At 43.6% G+C, this 22,178-nt stretch overlaps 1 protein-coding gene across 6 annotated transcripts in view; it reads left to right on the forward strand.

Moving 5' to 3' along the window:
- GK5 (glycerol kinase 5) overlaps nt 1-22,178 on the forward strand; it is an 88,796-nt gene that overhangs the window by 55,380 nt on the left and 11,238 nt on the right. For 3 of the 6 annotated variants that reach the window (XM_051859010.3, XM_008266275.5, XM_089331108.1), the window contains 4 exons: nt 6,892-6,986; nt 19,352-19,455; nt 20,287-20,346; nt 21,878-22,011. In XM_051859010.3, coding sequence (XP_051714970.2) covers nt 6,892-6,986; nt 19,352-19,455; nt 20,287-20,346; nt 21,878-22,011 — 393 coding nt within the window. Of the gene's footprint in view, nt 1-6,891; nt 6,987-19,351; nt 19,456-20,286; nt 20,347-21,552; nt 21,644-21,877; nt 22,012-22,178 lie in introns of those variants that run through there. The other 3 variants (XM_089331107.1, XR_016232750.1, XM_017346816.4) reach the window with 3 other exon arrangements.

Below are 22,178 nucleotides of genomic sequence, written 5' to 3' on the forward strand. Positions count from 1 at the left end.
CCGACCGGGACTAGAACCTGGTGTGCCAGCGCCGCAAGGCGGAGGATTAGCCTATTGAGCCGCGGCGCTGGCCTGTTCTATTATCTATTTATCTGTCTTCTACTTATTCATCCCATGTTAGAGGATAGATAAATATCCAGTTTTCCAAGAGTAAACTGTGCACATCTTACCCCTTATGCTGTAGTATTTCACTGTGTATTTCCTAAGATGAGAATATTCTATGACATATTTACAGTATAGTTATTAATTTTAGGACAGTTCACATTGGACATAATATTTTTATCAAGTTTTTAAACCATGTTCCAATTTCTTCACGTGTGTCAGTGCTACCCTTCATGGAATTTTTTTTTCCAGTCTAAGATCATTTATTATATAGCATCCTTTGGTCTGGGACAGCTCCTTTAGCCATTCTTTGTCTTTTGTAACAATGACATTTTTGAAGAATACAGGCCAGTTATTTTATAGGATGTCCCTTAATTCAGGTTTCCCATTGCTAGATCCAGATTACAAAGTCTTAGCTGAAATAATATATAGATAATACCATCTCCATCTCAGAATATGTATCTGGAGATGCAAGCTGTCCTGAGTCCTATTTTCATTCCGTTAATTTTGTTTACATGCATAAGATGTTTTCTGGTTTCTCTGTTATGTAATTATGTTTTTTTTTCCTTTTGAAATAAATAATTTGTGAGCAGATCCTTTGAGATGAGCTAGATCAGCATTCACTGGTGATTCCCGCCTGAGTCACTTTACATTTACAAAACAGTTTCCTAGATTCGTTATTTACTGTGTTTGTTGTATAAGGAAGTGCTTTTCTTATCTTCAATTTGTTTACTTATTATCCACATAGATTCACTTTTTATTTTATTTGACAGATTATGGTTTTTGTAGTTCTTCTTTATCTCCATGACCAAACATTCCCAGGTTTGACCACTGAGAATGCCTTTTAACTGGCTTCTACTTTTTTTTTTTTTTTTTTTTTTTTTGACAGGCAGAGTTAGACAGTGAGAGAGAGAGAGACAGAGAGAAAGGTCTTCCTTTTCCGCTGGTTCACCCCCCAAATGGCCGCTACAGCTGGTGCACTGCGCTGATCCGAAGCCAGGAGCCAGGTGCTTCTTCCTGGTCTCCCGTGTGGTATAGGGCCCAAGCACTTGGGCCATTTTCCACTGCACACCTGGGCCTCAGAGAGAGCTGGACTGAAAGAGGAGCAACCAGGCAGAATCAGGCGCCCCAACTGGGACTAGAACCCGGGGTGCCAGCTCCACAGGTGGAGTTTTAGCCAAGTGAGCCGTGGCGCTGGCCAGCTTCTACATCTTTTAAATATCTATATTGTTTTTTGTACATTTTCTTAGTTTCTACCCCAAGATGTTTTCAACATAGCTTGTTTTCTCTACTCTTGCTCTGGAATTAGCCCCTTGACCATTGAGCCCTGATTTATTTTAGTGGCAAATAGTGGTTAAAAGCAGTGGCTTGAAGTGTCCTTGTGTCCAGGCTCTTTCAACAGACGTAGAGATGATATGTACATGTGTGTATAAGTCTATTAAAAATCCCAAGTTTATGTTGTGCCTTCAACTGCAATCTAGCTCTAAAGGGCCCTTGCTTGTCTTTCCCTGTCCTATATTTTTATCTTCCTTTTTTAAGGTTTATTTTATTATTTGAAAGGCAGAGAGGGAGGAGAGTCACAGAGAAAAAGAGATCTTCCATCCTCTGGTTCACCCTCCAAATGGGTCTGGGCCAGGCCGAAGCCAGGATCCAGGAACTCCATCTGTGTCTCCCATATGCACGGTAGGGCCCAAGCACTTGGACCATCTTTCACTGCCTTCCCAGGCACATGAGCAGCGACCTGGATCAGAAACAGTAACTGGGACCCAAACTGGCACTCTGATCCTTCTTCGAAGACAGCAGCTTAACCATTCTGTGCCACACGTAGACCCCCTAAATTTCAGAATTTATAGACCTTTACCAGCACAACAAATAATATTTATTCAGAGTTGTTTGCAGATTTTTAAAATAATTTTTTAACAGTTTTAAAAATTTTATTATTAATTGAAAGGCCGAGCAAGAGAGAGAGAGAGAAGTCCCTTCCATCTGCTGGCTTACTCCCCAGATGGCTGCAGCAGCTGGGTATGGACCAGGCGTAAGCCAGGAGCCCAGAACTCAATCTCAGTCTCCTACAAGGGTGGCAGGGACCCAAGGGCTTGAGCCGTCACCTGCTGCCTTGCGAGTGTGCATAAGCAGGAAGCTGGAATCGGGCCTAGAGCCAGGACTGGAATCCAGGCCGTCTGCTACGGAACGCAGACGTCTCAGCTGAAGTCTTCACCGCAGACCGCACGCCCACTCCTGATATTTCCAGTTGTTCTCACAGACAAGAAATTCAGCTATGCTGAGGTTGCTGCTTTCTTTGGGCTGTGGTTCCCGTGTCAGTTCAGTTTCCAAAACTTTAGCCTTGCTCTTTGGATCTGTTTCTCATTTGCGCCACCCAGTGGCGGGTCTGGGTAATGGTCTACCTGGAGATCAGTTAAAGCCTTTGGTGTGCTGTTTGGGGCCGGCTCAGGAGGAAGACCAGGAATTCATGAAGAACTTGATCAGGCAGCTTTCTTGAGCTTCTTTCTCTCCGTGACCTCTGTGGCACTTCTGACTCTCAGAGCAGGCCTTGCTGTGATGTTCTGGCTAGAAAGCTACGTCTGTTTCTCTACTATATTGAATACACTTTTTGCTACTACTGCTACCTCCCTAGCCACATAGCAAGAGGGTTGACAGAGACAGAGATGGAGGGGAAAAGAAGAAGGAAGGAAGGGAGGAAGGGGGGAGGGAGGGAAGGAGGAGGATAGGAAGGAAGGAAAGCAAAAGGAGCTTCCTTAATGCTCTTGCCTTGGAGTTTTGCTTGCCTGTGCTGCTCTGTTGTCACTCTAGGCACAGAATTCCTGGGGCCTGGGGCAGGGAGACAAGAAGAAAGAAAGAGAAGCAAGCCCCCTGTGCTCTCTTGTAAGTTTTATATGCCAGTGCTGCTGGGCTGCAGCGGCTGCTACCATGGGATTGCCTAGGAGTTCGGCCCGAAAGAATGGGGAGCAAAAATTTAAACATCAAAAATGGCCTGTTTCGGCGCTGTGATGCAACAGGTTAACGCCCTGGCCTGAGGTGCCAGCATCCCACATGGGCGCCGGTTCTAGTCCTGGCTGCTCCTCTTCTGATCCAGCTCTCTGCTTTGGCCTGGGAAAGCAGTAGAAGATGGCCCAAGTACCCACTTGGGAGACCTGGAAGAAGCTCCTGGCCCTGGCTTCGGACTGGTGCAGCTCCAGCTGTTGCAGCCGTCTGGAGAGTAAACCAGCGGATGGAAGACCTCGCTCTGTCTCTACCTCTCTCTGTAACTGTCTTTCAATAAAAAAAAATAAATCTTAAAAAAAAGTTTATATGTTAAAAAAAGAATGAGATTGAGGCCGGCGCCGCGGCTCACTAGGCTAATCCTCCGCCTAGCGGCGCCGGCACACCGGGTTCTAGTCCCGGTCGGGGCGCCGGATTCTGTCCCGGTTGCCCCTCTTCCAGACCAGCCCTCTGCTGTGGCCAGGGAGTGCAGTGGAGGATGGCCCAGGTGCTTGGGCCCTGCACCCCATGGGAGACCAGGAAAAGCACCTGGCTCCTGGCTCCTGCCATCGGATCAGCGCGGTGCGCCGGCCGCAGCGCGCCGGCCGCGGCGGCCATTGGAGGGTGAACCAACGGCAAAGGAAGACCTTTCTCTCTGTCTCTCTCTCTCACTGTCCACTCTGCCTGTCAAAAAAAAAAAAAAAAAAAAGAATGAGATTGTTTAAAAAAAAAAAAAACAGCCTGTTTGCCCACTCCGTCCTGTAGCAGTCCCACGTCCTGCTTATCAGACCAGCAAAAGTGGGCTTCTCCTATGGCTAAAGCTTTCATCTTTGCCCCGCAGTGCGCAGACCTGGGTTTTGGGTCTCAGGCTGGTAAGTCTAGGCCAGGAGATAGCAGAGAAACTCCATCAGGAAGCTCAATGCAGTTTGGTGGTACTTTACGTTCTCCCGTCTGCCTGCCGGCCTCGGATAGGAGGCCTCACCTAGCCTTTCCACGCATTCCACCCGGGATTCTTGGTGCCTTCAGTGGGAGAGGCCATGTGTGGTGTGCTCACTACAGAAGGCTTGCTGTCAGGAAGTTCATTTGAGAGCTGTTTCCGTGAGAGATTATTCACGCAAGGGAAGGAACAAACAGTGAAGAACAGGAATAAGCTAACTCTCTCTATCCGTCCCTCTTTCCCTGTCTCTTGGTTTCTCTGGCTCTTACCAGAAACTTTCCTCAAAGCAGCTGTCCAGTATTTTTTCTATGTCTTGTCTGAATTTAAAAATGTAGATGTTTGGACATGATTTTTTTTTTTAAGAATAGATTTTAAAACCACTGCTTTCTTTTTAACATTACTTTTTGAAGCATTAGAGACATTTTGATTTATTATCTGGGATGTTTTGGCCAAATGCTTGAAATGTATGGGTTTTAAGGAAAATTTGTAATCTTGTTGAATGCTCCTCATTAACTTCAGTTTTAATGTAGTTGCTCCTTAAATGTATTTTTTAGCCAATTGTTTATCATAAGTTTAACAAATCACATTATGAAATAGAACCTACTTAACAGACACTGCAAAGTCAGCAATATTAGGACTCATTCCTGAGCTTTTTTCTCTGCTCGGTGCTGTCAGTCCTGCTATGCTCATTCAGGTGTCACTTCACAGAGAGGATATCCCCAAGGCCAGTTAAAGGGTATTCAGCTTCACTTATCAACAGGGATGAGTGAAGCCAATCAGCATGCAACGTTGCCAGATAACTAACATGAAAAACACAGGCAACACCAATCATTGGTAAGAATGTGGGGGAACTGGAATTCTTATGCTTCTGAGAGGAGCCACTTCGGGAAACTGCTTGGCAGTATCTGCTAAAGGTAGTCACAAATGCGAAGGCCTTACAACTACGAGGCTGGCATTGTAGCACACACAGTGGGGTAAGCTGCTCCCTGCAATGCTGGCATCCCAAGTCAAAGTGCCAGTTCAAGTTCTGGCTGCTCCACTTCCAATCCAGTTCCCTGCTAATGCACCTGGGGAAGCAGCAGAGGATGGCCCCAGTGCTTGGCCCCCTGCCACCCATATGGGAGACCTGGATGGAATTTCTGGTTCCTAGCTTCAGCCTGGACCAGACCCAGCTATGGTGGCCATTTGGGGAGTGAATGAGTGGATGGAAGATCACTCTGTCTCTTGCCTTCAAATAAATAATAAATCTTTTTTAAAATAAAATTTAAAAGGTTGTGGAAGACTGGAATGAAATAATAAGTTTATTTAAACAAAAGATATTACAACTAGCAATTCTGTCCAGTATTAATAAAGAAATATGGGGCCAGTGCTGTGGCATAGTAGGTTAAGCCTCCACCTGTGGCACAGCATCCCATATGGGTGCTGGTTCGTGTCCCAGCTGATCCTCTTCTGATCCAGCTCTCTGCCTATGGCCTGGGAAAGCAGTGGAAGATGGCCCAGGTGCTTGGGCCCCTGCACCCACATGGGAGACCAGGAAGAAGCTCCTGGCTCCTGGCTTCGGATGGGCACAGCTCCAGCTGTTGCAGCCATTTGGGAAGTGAACCAGTGGATGGAAGATCTCTCTCTGCTCTGCCTCTCCTTCTGTCTGTAACTCTGCCTCTTAAATTAATTAATTAATTAAAAAAGAAAAAAGAAACAAGTACATATGTCCACCAAAAAAATGCACACAAATATTCAATGTGGCTTATTTTTATTAGCCAACCCCTGGAAACTACCCAAATGCATATCAGCAGAATAGATTAATAAATAGCATTAGAGTCATATAATGCAAAACTCTGTGTAAGGGTGAGAATGAATGGAGTTCAACCGCATGTACAATAGGAATGGTTGTCATGGCTGGTGTTGTGGCACAGTGGAGTAAGCCACTGCCTGTGACTCCAGCATCCCATAGAAGTGGCGATTTAAGTCCCAGCTGCTCCACTTCTGATCCGGCTGCCCGCTGATGCTCTTGGGAAAGCAGCAGATGATGGCCCAAGTGCTTGGGCCCCTGCCACCTATGTGGGAGGTCCAGATAGAGTTCCAGTCTCCTGGTTTGGGCTTGGCCCAGCAGCCCCTGCCATGTGGCTATCTGGGAAGTGAACCAGCTGATGGAAGGTTTCTCTCTCTGTTTCTCCCTCTTTTTCTGTAACTCAGTCTTTCAAATAAATAAACAAATCATTAAAAAAGCGATATGAACATCATAAGCATAATGTTGAGCAAAAGATGTTCATATTTTGAAATGCGTGTTACCTGGTGAGTTACCCAGGTGCAGCCACACTGAAAATTCATCCAGCTGTACATTTAGGACTTATGCATTTTGAAATATTTACATCAGTAAAAAGTTATGAATGAATTGCTTCTTGTTGTTTGTTTACTTGTTTTTAAAAGATTGACTTTTAGTATATGTGTTACTGGCTCTTGCTGAACTCATAACATGGAGAGGTTTTTCATCTGATTCTCTTGGGTGTTATAAGATGACAAGTCCTTTCATCAGAAAAGTAGGATGACTCTTATCTTTGTGAGAATAATTCCTTAATCCCCCAAAACATACATATGATTAATTCTTTATGTAGCCCCAATATCTTTAAAGGAAAAATAACGGCTGCTACATATTCACAGGGCCTTCTGTGGGCTTGCGAGCCTCTGTAGTCTGAGGACTTCATACCAGAACAGAAGGGCCTTTGTGTTAACCCTTGGTTGAGTTGCAGTTGATGTTATATTCGTAATAAATGTGTATGCAGATAATAGTAGTCATACGGCATAGTTCTATTTTCCTTCCCCAACCCTTTCATTTTGTTTTAGGGTTTTGTTGTTGTTGTTGTTTGTTTTTGCAGATCTTTTCACAGATGCTGCTGAAACTGAAAAAATGGCCAAAAGTTTGGAAGATTCTGAAGGAGTTTATTTTGTTCCATCTTTTAATGGATTACAGGTATTAAAGAAAAAAGTCAATGGCAGTGACAAATATTTTTCTCCTCTTCTCACACCCCAAATTATAGACCTGTCTTTCTGTTACCTGGCAGTTTAGGCATTGGACACAGCTGAGGTGAGAGGTGCATTCCCAGGGCTGAGAAGTGGTGCTTTGACCTGGAATGAACTTGGAGAGGAAGCAGAGGTCCCATGAGTGTGTCCTGCTGTTTTGACAAACTTCAGCTGGCTTCTGCTTAGAGCTCTATCACCGTGGGGCCCACAAGTTGACAGATTTATCATAGAACCATGACATACGACCTAGGATTACTTTAGCATGACTAAGGATAGCCATTTCCCATGTGAGGAAAATAGATCAGTAAATTGGCATTCTTTGAGGAGTGTGCCATTGAGAATTAGAGAAATAACATGGGTGCCTGCGCTGTGACATAGCAGGTTAAACCACCGCCTGCAGTGCCGGCATCCCACATGGGCAGTGGTTCTGTTCCTGGCTGTTCCACTTCCGATCCAGCTCTCTGCTATGGCCTGGGAAAGCAGTAAAGATGGCCCAAGTCTTTGGGCCCCTGCACTGTGTGTGAGACCCGGAAGAAACTCCTGGCTCCTAGTTCCTGGCTTTAGATCAGTGCAGCTCCGGTCATTGCAGGCAATTGGGGAATAAGCCAGTGAATGGAAGATACCTCTCTCTCTTTTTGCCTCTCCTCTCTCTGTGTAACTCTTTCAAATAAATAAATAAATCTTTTAAAAAAAGAAGATGAAGAAATAACATCATGATACGTGCATACTTTACAACTATCTGTTTTTAAAATTTTTTAACTTTTTATTTTTTTAAATTTTTGTTTTATCTGTTGGAAAGGCATAGTTACAGAGAGAGAACAGAGACAGAGAGGTCTTCCATTTGCTGTTTCACTCCCCAAATGGCTGCAATAACTGGGTCTGGGCTAGGCCGAAGCCAGGAACCAGGAGCCTCCTCCAGATTTTCCACGTGGGTGCTGGGGCCCAAGTACCTGAGTCATCCTCCACTGCTTTCCCAAGCACATTAGCAGGAAGCTGGATTGGAAGTGGAGGAGCTAGAACTCGAACTGGGGCACATAGGGGATGCTGGTACCACAAGCCATGGCTTAGCCCGCTGAGTCACAGCGCCAGCCCCATGGCTATGTATTTTTTAAGTTCTATTAACTTTCTAAAAATGTAATTTGGTTTTTAATTGATTCCTAGTAATTATGCATATTTATTTACAAAGTTTAATGATAAGATCAGGGTAACTGGCATATCACCTCAGGCATAGATCATTTCTTTGTGTTGGGAGCACTGAAAATTCTCTCTGCTAGCTATTTCGAAATTTTCAGTTGGAGCCAGGATTGTGGCACAACAGCATCCCATACTGGAGACCTGGCTCTCGGCCCAGCGGCTTTGCTTCCGATCCAGCTCCCTGCTAATGTGCCTGGGAAAGCAATGGAAGATGGCCCATATTCTTGGGCCCCTGCCACCCATGTCTGTCTGTCTCCTCCTGCCCCCTCTGTCTCTGTCACCATGCCTATAAAATAAATAAATAAGTAAATAAATAACTCTTTACAAAAAGAAATACTCAACTAATTGTTGACAAGTACAGTTATCCTCCTGTGCTATACGACATTAGACTTGACTACTCCTGTTCCAGCTGCACCCCTGTACCCGTTAGCCATCCTTTCTGCGTCCCTCTTCCCCACACCCTCTCCAGACTCTGGTAACCACTCTTCTAGTCTTTACTTCTTCAGGATCAGCTTTTTAGCTCAAAATGTGTATAAGTGGGAACATGTAGTATTTGTCTTTCTGTGCCTGACTTACGTCACTTAATGTCTTCTAGTTTTATCCACGTTGCTCCCAATAATAGAGTTTCATTCTTTTTATGGCTAAGTGATATTCCCTTATGTGTACATACCACATTTTCTTTACCCATTCAGCTGTTGATACACACCCAGGTTGATTGTATATTTTGGCTAGTGTGAATAGCGCTGCATTTAACAGCAAGTTCAGATGTCTTTGGCGTACCAATTTCAGTTCCTTTAGTTTATATATGCAGTACTGAGATTGCTATATTTTACAATAGTTTTATTTTGTAGTTTTACAAACAGCTGCCATCCTGTTTTCCAAACAGGCTGTGCTGATTATTCCCACCTGTAGGATATGAAAGATCCCCTTTCCCTTCATCCTCAGCAGCATCTGATCCATTTTCTTTTGATAACAGCCATAGTAACTGGGGTGAGATGGCATCTCCTTGTGGTTTGGATTTCATTTCTCTGATGATTAGTGATGTTGAGCATTTTTTCATACACTTGCTGGTGATTTTTACATTCTCTTTATTTTGTTTGTTTTGTTTTGCTTTCTTTAAATATTCTTTAAATATTTAAATATTTATTTAAATATTCTGGAAATAAATCCCTTGTCAGCAGAGTAGTTTGTGAGTAGCTTCTCTCATTCTGTAGGTTGTCTGTTCATTCTGCTGATTATTTTCTTCCCTGTCCAAAAGGATTTTAGTCTGAAGTAATCTCATTTGTATTTTTGCTTCGATGTGGCCTGTGCTTTGGGGACCATATCCCCCGCCCCCAAATTATTGCTGAGACGGTGTCATAAAGTATTTCTTCTGTTTTCTATTGATGGTTTCATAATTTCAGTTCTCACATTTAAGTCTTTGACCCATTTTGAGTTGATTTTCATACATGATGAGACATAAAGGAACTAGTTCCTTTCTTCTGCCTGTGGATACCCAGTTCTCCCAGCACTGTTGATTCAGGAGACTGTCCTTTCTCCAGTGTATGTTCTTGCTGTCTTTATCAAAAGTCTGTTGACTGGCGGCTGGTATTGTGGCACAACGTGCTAAGCTGCTGCTTGATGAGCCATATTCTATATCTGAATGCTGGTTCTAGTCCTGACTACTCTGTTTTCAATCCAGCTTCCTGGATTGTGCCTGGGGAGGCAGCAGAGGATGGCCCAAGTGCTTGGCCTCCTCCACTCATATAGGAGACCAGGAAAGAGTTCCTGACCAGAGCTGTCTCTGCCCCTCTATGTGTTGCTTTGCTTTTCAAATTAATAAATAAATCTTTTTAAAAAATCAGTTGGCTATAACTATGTGGATTCATTTCTGGGTTCTCTGTTTTGTTCCATGGGTCTGTTTTTAATGCCAGTGCCATACCATTTTGGTTATTGTAGCTTTGTAGTATTTTTTAAAGCCAGGTGTTGTAATGCCCCCAGCTTTGCTTTCTCCTCAGGATTGGTTTGGCTATTTGGGGTCTTTTGTGGTTCCATATAAATTTTCGAAGTGTTTTTTATATTTCTGTGGAGAATGTCATTAGAATTTTAGTAAGGACTGTGTTGAATCTGTAAATTTCTTTAAATTTTATAGACATTTAAACAGTATCAGTCTTCTAACCCACATACATGATGTTTTTCCATTTCTTCAATTTCTTTCATCAATATTTTATGATTTTCATTGTAGAAGTCATTCACTTCTGTTAAATTTATCCCTAGGTATGTTAATATTTTGTTCTATTTATTGTGAATGGGACTGCTTTCTTGACTTCTTTCTCACCAATTTCATTGTTGATATATGAAAAAGCTTCTATGTTGATTTTATGTCCTACAGTGTTACTGGATTTATTTATCAATTCTAACAGGTTTTTTGGATGAAATCGTTAGAGTTTTCTATATATAAAATCATGTTGTCTGCAAAGAGGGGTAATTTGACCTCCTCCTTTCTTATTTGAATGCTGTTTACTTCTTTTAAAAAAAAAAAAAAGATTTATTTATTTGAAAGACAGAGTTACAGAGAGAGGTAGAGGCAGAGAGAGAGGACTTCCATCTGCTGGTTCACTCCCCAGATGACCACAACGGCCTGAGCTGTGCCCATCCAAAGCCAGGAGTCAGGAGCTTCTTCCTGGTGGATGCAGGGAGTTTCTCCCACGTGAGTGCAGGGGCGCAAGGACTTGGGATATCTTCTACGGATTTCCCAGGCCATAGCAGAGAGCTGGATTGGAAGGGGAGCAGCCGGGACTGGAACTGGCGCCCATATGGGATGCCGGCGCTTCAGGCCAGGGCTTTAACTCGTTGCACCACAGAGCTGACCCCGAATGCTGTTTACTTCTTTCTCTTGCCTCTTTGCTTTAGCTAAGACCCTGGTTCTACATTAAGCATGGTATCCCTGTCTTGTTCCTAATCTTGGAGGAAACTATTTCTGCTTCCCCCTCTTAATGTCATATAGGCTGGGGGTTTGTCATATATAGTCTTTGTTGTGATTCATTCCTTCTGATCTTATTTTTCAAGGCCCTTTATTTTTATTTTATTTGAAAGGCAGAGTTACAGAGAGGCACAGGCAGAGAGAGAGAGAGAGAGTCTTCCATATGCTGGTTCACTCCCCAGATGACCACAATGGGCAGAGCTTTGCTGATCCGAAGCCAGGAGCCAGGAGCCAGGAGCTTCTTCTGGGTCTCCCACGTGGGTACAGGGGCCCAACCACTTGGGCCATCTTCCTTTGATTTCACAGGCCATAACAGAGAGCTGGATTGGAAGTGGGGCAGCCAGGTCTTGAATCAGCACCCATATGGGATGCTGGCACTGCAGGTGATGGTTTTACCTGCTATGCCACAGTGCCGGCCCCTCTAGGCTTTTTAAGTGTATATCAGGAAGGGATGTTGAATTTCACCGAATGCTTTTTCTGCATCTATTGAATTGATCATATGGTTTTTACTCTTCATTCGGTTGAAGTGTATGATATTTATTAGTTTGCCTATATTACACCATTCTTGCATCACTATGATAAATTCCACTTGATCATGGTTGCTTGCCTCTCCCAGTTTTATAGGGTGGCTTTTGTGTCTTTTTGGTGTTGGTTGGATGTACCGTACTGACTTTGGTTCCAGGTGAGGGCTTTAATGTAGCATTGTTGTAGCTTCTTTTGTTGTTGATTACAACACTGGTCATGTCTGTGGATTTGTCAGTGCCCTAGGCTTCAAGGGTTGTGAGATTACTTTGTGCCCTGGGCTCTAACTATCTTAGGTAGTGGTGGAGGGGGAGTGTTCCACTGGCTCCTCTCACATGGGTGCACCTAGCTGTGAGGCACCTGGTAGTTTCTCCAGATCATGTGAGAGGGGGCTACCCCTGTGGGCTACCACCTGTGCAGCCCATGGTAGCCAGGTGGGCTACCTGTCAGTGTCTGAGGTCTTCGTGGGCACAGGCTACACCAGTGGGCTTTAGATGGGGCATCTGTCAATGTCAAAGGCCGCTTGACTAACTTTCTCAGGTCAAGCCGCCCACCTGATAACCAGGCTGAAGGTGAGTGGGTGGGTGGGTTACCTGACTGCTTCTCTGGCCTCAGTTGGTTGAACTTTTACTGGGCTACTCACCCACTTCTTGGGACTGCAGGAGAATGGACAATGCTTCCCAGTGCCCAGGGCTGAGCTGCTCAGGGTTGGGTGCTCTCAGCTGCTTTGTGGGGTTGAGGGTTTTGTGTAGACCCATTTGTATGACTGCTTCTCAGGGGTAGGAAACTGGGCGGTGCCACCTGCCTGGTTTCCTGGACTGAGTTGGCCAGTTCCCCAGGTGGGCGGGTCTCAGGATGGCACTGTGCAGTGCGAGCCTGGGTTGGGGACAAGACCATTCTCCAGGGAAATGCACCAGTGTGGTGACCTGGCAGCTCCCAGCTGGGCGCAGGGCAGAGTCCCTCTTGATTCAAGGTTGATTTTGAGAGTGAAATGGTAGACGCTGTGCTTCGTTCTCTTTATAAAGCCATCATGTGTCTGATGCTTTGCCACATCTTCCCCCCTGCACAGATACACACACCCACACACACGCCAGTGCTCTGTGTCAGACACCCCAGGGCTGCTGCTGCTGTTTTCCCCTTGCTGTGGTCCTTTGTGGTGGAGGGAGGTGTGCCAGGCACTGGTCAGCCATCTGGCTGACATTACCCTCATTAACTTTTTAAAAATTTCTTTTTTTTTTCAAACTTGTTGTGGTTGAATATTGGTTACTTTGCCTAATCAAAAAGTGTGTCTGGTAAAATAGCTGATTTTGTAGCATTTAACTTTGTGTTTAACTTTGTACTTAATTGAAAAGACTATGATACTGCCTTTAAATTGAGAATATTGTTACAAACACTGAAAAATCTTTTCCAGTATATTGTTGTGAACAAAATAATATTTTCTGAGAACACTTATGTTTGTTCTTTTAATCTTCCTCTCTATATTTTCCCCTTCAAAAAACAAAATTTTCATTCTAATCTATTCCATATTCAGGCAATCAGTTCCAAATTCAACATTTGAAAGTTTGGGTAATATAATATAGAAGCTGATTTAAAAAAAAAAAAAAGCAGGCCAGATGTTGTAAATGTTTTAAAGTACCATACTTTCAATATTAGATTTAAAAATGAGCATTCTTACAATATGTAAGATTTTCCATCTACATACTTTATCCTTAAAGGACTGAAAGTTTATAAATCATACACTCATAGAGATTACATGACATCCTCTTAGGGTATGAGATAACTACCATTCAGCTCTCAGGTCAGAAGGTGAAAAATATCTAATTGAAGTTTCAGGGAAAACTTTAGGTAAGTAATTATCATTAGCCAAGATCGAGTTTGGTTAGGTTTTAATGTGCTGTGGGGACTTAGTGACTTTGTCCTGGCAACTCTATCTTAAACGTCTCCATCATCTCACATAGCTCTAAAAATGATATAAGGTATATGAAGAAAAAAGGTGTGGCTAAGCCCAAAAGATTTAGACCAAAGATTCATAGAATTGATTCTTAATTTCATCTTGGAAAAAGTTCCTGTCCTGCCATGACTGCTACATGAGTGTGAGTGGGTGCATTTGGGAGGGCAGCATTGTGTGTGAGATGACTGCAGGTCACTTAGGTCCCAGTGGGAAATGAAAACTCTTTTTTTTAAGATTTATTTATTTATTTATTTATTTTGAGAAGCAGAGTTGGGGGTGGGGGAAGACAAAGAGAGAGGTCTTCCATCTGCTGGTTCACTCCCCAAATAGCTGCAATGGCCAGAGCTGGGCCAACTGAAAGCCAGGAGCCTGGGGCTTCTTCCAGGTCTTCCACATGAGTGCAGGGACCCAAGCACTTGGGCCATCTTCTGCTGCTTTCCCAGGTGCATTAGCAGGGACCTGGATGGGAAATGGAGCAGCTGCAACTCAAACTGGTGCTCATATGGGATGTTGGCATTGCAGGCAGTGACCTAACCTGCTATACCACAATGCCAACCCTGAAACTGTTAACTAGAAATTGAAACTAATTAGTTGATATTAAGCCATTTGGAAAGTAAGGGGAAGATCACCTATATGTTGCCTATGTCAGCAACTAGGGAATGAGGATGGGAAATGGAAGGAAGGCTCAAGTGTCTGATCCTGCCTTTAATCTCAGAATGTCGTGACAGCCTTAGCTAATGGGGAGGCAGCATATCGAAGGCTCCTACTAGTCTCAGTTTCTCAGGGGAGCCAGCGGAGAAAGCGACACTGGATGAGCTCTGAGGAGAATGGGAAAGTCTGGGCCAAGCACTTCAGGAAATGGCAACTCTAATTCTATTATAAATAAACTCCCCTAACCTTTCACTTTTTTCCAAGGCATCCCTCCACTTGTGCTGTGGTTGCTGTAGCAAATTTGGCTGTCCACCAGGTCAGTGGCTTCAGTTGGAGCTATTTGGCAGAGGCTTTTCCTGCTCCCAGACCAGAGACCACAGGGACGCTGCCACCCTGGGCCGCTGTAATTCTAGTCTCAGCAGACACCTCCCTGCCTCAGGCTTGCTCTAGGTTCACATCAGCATCTTGCCCAATCTCCCTAACATTTCCACTATTCAGACATCCCAGTCACTCACAGAGCTAGAGATACCAATCACAGCACCTGCTGGCCTCACCCTGTAAGGAAACTGCTTGAATCCATAGACTCTGGTGTCTACAGCAGCCGTGCTCCAGGCCTTAGCCCACCGCTGCCACCACAGCTGTAGGGGGTGAGCGCAACTGCCTCAAAGAGTTGGGAAGGCACAGTGGAAGGATTGTGAAGAAAGTCAGGATTAGAGAGAAGGGTTTGAGTAAGGAGCGATAATACAGTTAAAATGGCAGTGGCAACTAACCTATGAGTTCTGAGTGCGTGTCAGACGCTGTCCTGAGTTCTTCACATGCGTTCTCTCACTTAATTCTTGGTACCTCAGCAAGGTAGGAGATAACTCCTCTCATGACATTCTGAAGATGAAGAGATGGAGACTGGCGCTGTTACATCCCTTCCCCGGTCTCACTCGGCTAGTGAGTGGCAGATCTGGTTTTAGAACCCAGGTGTGGCTGGCGCCGCAGCTCACTAGGCTAATCCTCCGCCTTGCAGCGCCGGCACACCGGGTTCTAGTCCCGGTCGGGGTGCCGGATTCTGTCCCGGTTGCCCCTCTTCCAGGCCAGCTCCCTGCTGTGGCCAAGGAGTGCAGTGGAGGATGGCCCAAGTGCTTGGGCCCTGCACCCCATGGGAGACCAGGATAAGTACCCGGCTCCTGCCATCGGATCAGCGTGGTGCGCCGGCCGCAGAGGCCATTGGAGGGTGAACCAACGGCAAAGGAAGACCTTTCTCTCTGTCTCTCTCTCTCACTGTCCACTCTGCCTGTCAAAAAAAAAAAAAAAAAAAAAAAAAAAACCAGGTGTCCTGGTTCCAGGCCCTTAACCTCTCTGCTGTGCTGCCTCCCAGGCAACACACGATGTAACGGCCCTGGGAATACACAGTGGTGCTTGAGGAGCTTGCATCTAGAGTCTAGGTTGACAACGACAAGAGGCACATTGGCTTTAACCACCCTGCTGATCCTCCTCAGATATGGCTGAGTTCTCCATGGTGACAAGGGTTCAGGACAGGTAGTTTGTGCCTTGGGCAGGTTATTGCTACATTTGCCCAGGGCACAGACAGAACTTGGTTGATGGTTTGGGGCAAGGTGGGGAGGACCTCACTCAATAGGGTAGGCAGTGATACATTGAAGGTATGGCTGGAGGTATCTGCCTGATGAAGTGTGTCTAGGCCCTTAGAAGGACCTTCCCAGTCTTGTCTTATCTTTTTCTTTCTTTTTAAGATTTACATATTGGAGCCAGCACTATGGTGTAGTAGGTTAAACCTCCACCTCTGGTACCAGAATCCCATATGGGCACTGGTTAGTGTCCTGGCCGCCCCACTTCTGATCCAGCTCTCTGCTTATGGCCTGAGAAAGCCGTGGAAGTTGGCCAAGGTGCTTGGATCCCTGCACCCACGTAGGAGACCAAGAAGAAGCTCTTGGCTCCTGGCTTCAGATCAGCCCAACTCCAGCCATTGTGGTCATTTGGGGAGTGAGCCAGCAGATGGAAGACCTCTTTCTGTCTCTTCCTCTCTCTCTCTGTAACTCTGCCTCTCGAATAAATAAATAAATAAATCTTTAAAAAGTAATAAATCTTTGGGCTGGTGCTGTGGTGTAGCGGGTAAGGTCGCGCTTGCAGTGCCGGCATCCCATATGGGCACCGGTTCGAGTCCCGGCTGCTCCACTTCTGATTCAGCTCTCTGCTACAGCCTGGGAAAGCAGTGGAGGATGGCCCAAGTCTTTGGGTCCATGCACCCATGTGGGAGACCCGGAAGAAGCTCCTGGCTCCTGGCTTCGGATCGGCACAGCTCCGGCCGTTGCGGCCATCTGGAGAGTATACCAGCAGATGGAAGACCTCTCTCTCTGCCTCTCCTTCTCTCTCTGTATAACTCTGACTTTCAAGTAAATAAATAAATCTTTTAAAAAAAGTAATAAATCTTAAAAAAGGATTTATTTATTTATTTAAAAGGCATAGTTACAAAGAAAGAGAGAATGAAAGACAGAGAGAGATCTTCCATCTGCTGGTTCCAGGCACATTAGCAGGGAGTTGGATTGGAAGTTGAGCAACCAGGACTCAAACTAGTGTATATATGGGATTTAGGCATCACAGGTTGTGACTTAACTCTCTGCACCACAATGCTGGCACCCTTCCCAGTTTTTTCTACCATTCCATCGAAACAGAGACTCACTTGGTCTAGTATAGGAATGTTCTAACTTGTAGAGAAAGTTTTAAATCTCTATAGAATTTATTTCCCTTCAAATTGACCTATTGCTAATAGTAAATTATGTTCATAGCTATTTGTACAAAAGTGACTTAAGGCCAGTCGTAACAGGATTTTATGTAATATATTAGAATAGGTCATTTTTGTACAAGAAAAATATAATAAATTCCCATTATAAATTTGAACTGGCCGAATTTGACTAATCTTAGTTTTACAGTATAGTATTTATATATACTACATAAATCAGCTTTTACTAAAGTCACCAAAAAATTTTAATAAATTAAAGAATTACCAAAATGAAATCATAGTAGGAGGAAAAACATAGCTATAGTAGAGAAGATGGAATGTAGAATTTCTTAATCAATTAGGAAAAATATTGTTCTTTCATTCTTCAAATGGTTATTCATCTCCCATAAAGGCCGCCTGTGGGGCTAGACCCTGGGGACACAGCTCAGGTACATCAGACAGGGTTCTTTCTGTGAGACCTTGGGCAGTATAGCAGGGAAGATGGAGCGTCAACCAGCAATCGTACAGACCAATGCGATTGCACACTGAGGCCTGGTATAATGGGAAATCATAGTGTTTCATAAAAACTTGCAATGAGAGACCTGATCTAGTCTCTGGAGTCAGGCATTTTCCCTGAGGAAGCTGAGGAAGAGTGGGATTAACCAGGGGTAGGGCGTGGGAGGTCTTCCAGGTGTAGCTATCACGTGCAAAGGTCTCAAAGCAAGGAGGTGCTTGTGGCGGGGCCCATCGTCTCCTGACAGCACGAGCGTGTCCCTCTGTCGGGACCGGATCTATCCTGCTGCCCGGTCTTTGTGAGACTGTGAGCTCCAGCAGGGGTTTGTTCCTCATCTTCCTGTCCCAGAATAGTCTTGCATTTCTGGGAATACAGACATGAATACAAACTACATCTGATGAACACACACTTCCAGCTCGAGAGGTTGGCCTTTCCAATGGACACATAGAGACTGAGTGATTGCCGATACCAGACAGCCAGACTATTAAGCTAGCATAAAAGAATGCAGTATGACCAACAGCATATTTTGTGCACACTGAGAAGCACATTTTCTGCATTATGATTTTTTAAATCTTAAGTCTATAATTTATATCATCAAACAGCCACTCTACCTAGTAAAGAGTTTGAATATAAAAATTGCATGAGGGGGCTGGCATTGTGGCATAGCAGGGAAAGCTGCTGCCTGAGATGCTGGCTTCCCTTTTGGTGCCACTTCGGGTCCTGCCTGCTCTACTTCTGATCCAGCTCCCTGCTAATGTGCTGGGGAAGCAGTGGAGGATGATTCAGGTGTTTGGGCCCCTGCACCCACATGGGAGACCTGGAAGAAAGTCCTGGCTCCTGGCTTCAACCTAGCCTAACCCCAGCCATTGCGGCCATTTGGGGAATGAACCAGCAGATGGAAGATCTCTCTCTCTCTCTCTCTCTCTCTCTCTGTAACTCTGCCTTTTTAATTAAAAAAAAAATTTTTTAAAAACCCTTTATTTGCAAGGATGATTTCTGTAGTCATCTTCATTTTCCACATTGATAAAGCTAGGCATTTAATAATTTGTGGCTGTATGCTGCAGTCTCTTTCCTTGGTATGAGCTGAAGCAGAAGGTCTAGCTTAAACCTCTAACTGTGATTCAACCTTGTTTAAACACTGTTGAGAACTCTTTCTGGGGCCTGTACCATGGCATAGCAAGTAAAGTTGCTGCCTGCAGTGCTGGCATCCCACGTGGGCACCAGTTCGAGTCCCAGATGTTCTCTTTGGCCTGGGAAAGCAGTGGAAGTTGGCCCAAGTGCTTGGGCCCCTGCACCCCCGTGGGAGATCTGGAGGAAGTTCCTGGCTCCTGGCTTCCGATCAGCCCAGCTCCAGCTATTGTGGCCATTTGGGGAGTGAAGCAAAGGATGGAGAACCTCTCTCTCTCTCTCTCCCCATCTCTCCCTCTCTCCCTCATGTCCTCCCTCCCTCTCTGCCTCTGCCTCTGCCTCTCTGTAATTCTGACTTTCAAGTAAATAAATAAATCTTAAAAAAAAAAGACAGTTTTCCCAATATTCAGCATTGAGCTACCATTTATTTTTAAATTATTTGACTCTAAGCATTCTTTTCTTCCTACCATGGCTGTATATGTTTTAATGGTATATGTTTCCTCAAGTCAATAGGTGTAACTTTTTTTAAAGAATTGATTTGTTATACAAGTTTCACATATTTCATATATAGAGATTTAAGAACATAGTGATATTTCCCCTCCTACCCTGCCTCCCACCCAAATAGGTGGATTTTAGAACCTGTGCTATTCCTGTACTCTCTTCCCTAGGCTCCATTGAACGACCCCTGTGCATGTGCCTCCTTCATGGGTTTGAAGCCTTCCACCAGTAAATACCACCTCGTTCGAGCAATATTGGAGTCAATAGCTTTCAGGTACCAAAACCTACCCCAAACTGCCCCTCCTCACTGTATTGCTCTTTCCTTTATTAATTTGTTACTAAAATTAAAAAAGTGATAATATTAAAATTTTTAGATTTATACTTTTGGTTTCCTATATACTGTAAATTATATAATTGATTATTGTTGTTAATGTCCTTGTTATCTCTTATTTTTTCATATGTAGTACAAGAACCACTTAAGTTTGTTTTATGAAAATTGAATCATTAAAAAATCCAATTTCTTAAGCCTAAAAATTCAAAATTTGGACTTTCAAGGGTTTCATGACTTTATTCATGAAGGATAATTCAAACCAATAATTCTTCTGTTATACCAAAGATTGATTCTTCAGAATTATTCTTAATATATATTTCTCTGTGTTTTTTTAAATTATGGGACAAGTATAGCTTATTAAAATTAAGAATGCAGTTTTCATGAATATGGAATGTTTGTAATGTTTACAATTTTCTGACTACAAAATAATTTTTATATTTGGTATATTCTTAGGTGTTTATTGTATATAATCTTAATAGCTATCTACTAAGTAGGTGCTTTCTTTAAATTTTTCTTTTTTAAAATAGTAATAGAGTAAATTCAGTTGTGATGTAGAAGTTATGCTGTATTGTATGAAAGCAAAATCACAATGAATTGAGCTTCTTGCATAGTTGAGCAATTGCTAGGTATTTTCTAGTTAGTATAATACATTTCTTTAATATTTTCTTTTATGTGTTTTATAAATATCAAGTAAATAAAGCATAGTTTTATATTTTGAGGCTAGAATAGATTATTGTGCAATTTCTTCTAAATACTATCTTGTTCCTTAATTAGAAACAAACAATTATATGAGACGATGCAGAAAGAGATTCATATTCCTGTAACAAAAATCCGGTATGTAAACTTTATTTCTACCAGACTTAACTAGAAATTAGAAGTGAGTGATACAGGCATGGAAAGCCATGACACGGTGGCAAAAACAACCTAAATGAAAGAGCCTGGTGAACAAGACCCCAGCAGAAGGAACAGGCCATCAAGGAGGGAGGCGCCTTTCTCCGAAGGGAGGAAGGAACCTCCACTGTGATATGGCCTTGACCAAACAAGTTCAGAGTCGGTGAACTCAAGGGGCTTCCATAGCCTAGACAGCTCATGGCAAGAGCCTCGGATGATTGCTGACATCATAAATAAGAGTGCCAATTGTTAAATCAACAACGGGAGTCACTGGGTACATGCTCCCCACGTAGGATCTCTGTCCTTAATGTGTTTTACTATGAAACTTAAAGACAACACTACTAGTCGAACAATACCCTATACCTTGTGAGGTTGTGTGAGTACAGCCTGTTGAAATCCTTGCTTAGTGTATACTAAGTTGATCTTCTGTATACGAAGGTAATTGAAAATGAAACTCGATGAAGGGCGGGATGGGAGAGGGTGTGGGAGAGGGGAGGGCCTCGGGAGGGAGGGAGGTTGGGGGAAGGGAGCCACAACAATACAAAAGTTGCACTTTGTAAATTCACATTTATTAAATAAAAAAAAATAAAAAAAGAAGTGATAGCTGCTATTAATATTTTCCTCATTATAATTACTCAGAATTTCAAAAAGAACTTGTACCCAGCTCCTTTGCAATATAATTCTTGCATATAAGGAATTTGAAGAGAAAGGAAATTTAATTTCAGATTTATGGAGAATAAAACACAATATGAAATTTGGAAGGCTCTCAGTACCCATATTAGTGTTATAAAAATCTTTTTTGAGTGTGTAGGTATCCTTTTGACATGGAAACATTAAATTTCTTGGCTTTCTTTTCTGTATGTCCAAATGCACTTTTATGTTAGATTAGTTTGTTACACTTAGCCTATTTTAAGTTAGTACCAAGACAAACAGGACAGGTGGAAAAATAATGGGAGGAATAAGGAAAACAGATTCTAGATGACCTAGATGGGTCCTCTGTAGTTAGGTCAATGACAGGGGATATAATTTGCAATTAAAAAGTTAAACATAGGGGCCTGTGCTGTAGTGTAGTAGGGTAAGCATCCGCCTGTGATGCCGGCATCCTACATGGGTGCCAATTCAATTCCTGGCTGCTCCACACCAATCTAGCTCCCTGCTGATGGCCTGAGAAAGCAACAGAAGATGGCCCAAGTGCTTGGGCCCTGACACCCATGTAGGAGACGTGGAAGAATGTCCTGGCTCCTAGCTTCAGATCGGCGGAACTCCAGCCATTGCGGTCATTTAGGGAGTGAACCAGCAGATGGAAGACCATTCTCTCTGTCTCTCCATCTCTCTCTAACTCTGCCTCTCAAGTAAATAAATAAATCTTTTAAAAAAGTTAAACATAAAGCCAAATCAAATATTTAAGAAAATTATATGACCCAATTAAGAAGAATTCATGATGTTTTTGTCTCACATGTCTTGCTCCCTGCAGGGCAGACGGAGGAGTCTGTAAGAACAATTTTGTCATGCAGATGACTTCAGACTTGATCAATGAGAACATAGAGAGACCTGACCACTTTGACATGTCCTGCCTAGGTGCGGCATCTCTAGCAGGCCTTGCTGTTGGTATGTCTGAATTTTATAAAAACAAGGGCTTTCCTGCAAACTCTTTCTTATATATGTATATAAATCACTAAGTGGTGGAGAGGCTCTTGCAGGTCTCCACTGGGCTCCAACACCTATGCACACTGCTCACAAAATATCCTGTGGCCCGCTCTGCTGCTTGGTCCGGT

This window comes from Oryctolagus cuniculus, chromosome 4 (genome assembly GCF_051225735.1).
Source record: "Oryctolagus cuniculus isolate XC-2025 breed Fujian yellow rabbit chromosome 4, ASM5122573v1, whole genome shotgun sequence".
NCBI classification, from domain to species: domain Eukaryota; kingdom Metazoa; phylum Chordata; class Mammalia; order Lagomorpha; family Leporidae; genus Oryctolagus; species Oryctolagus cuniculus.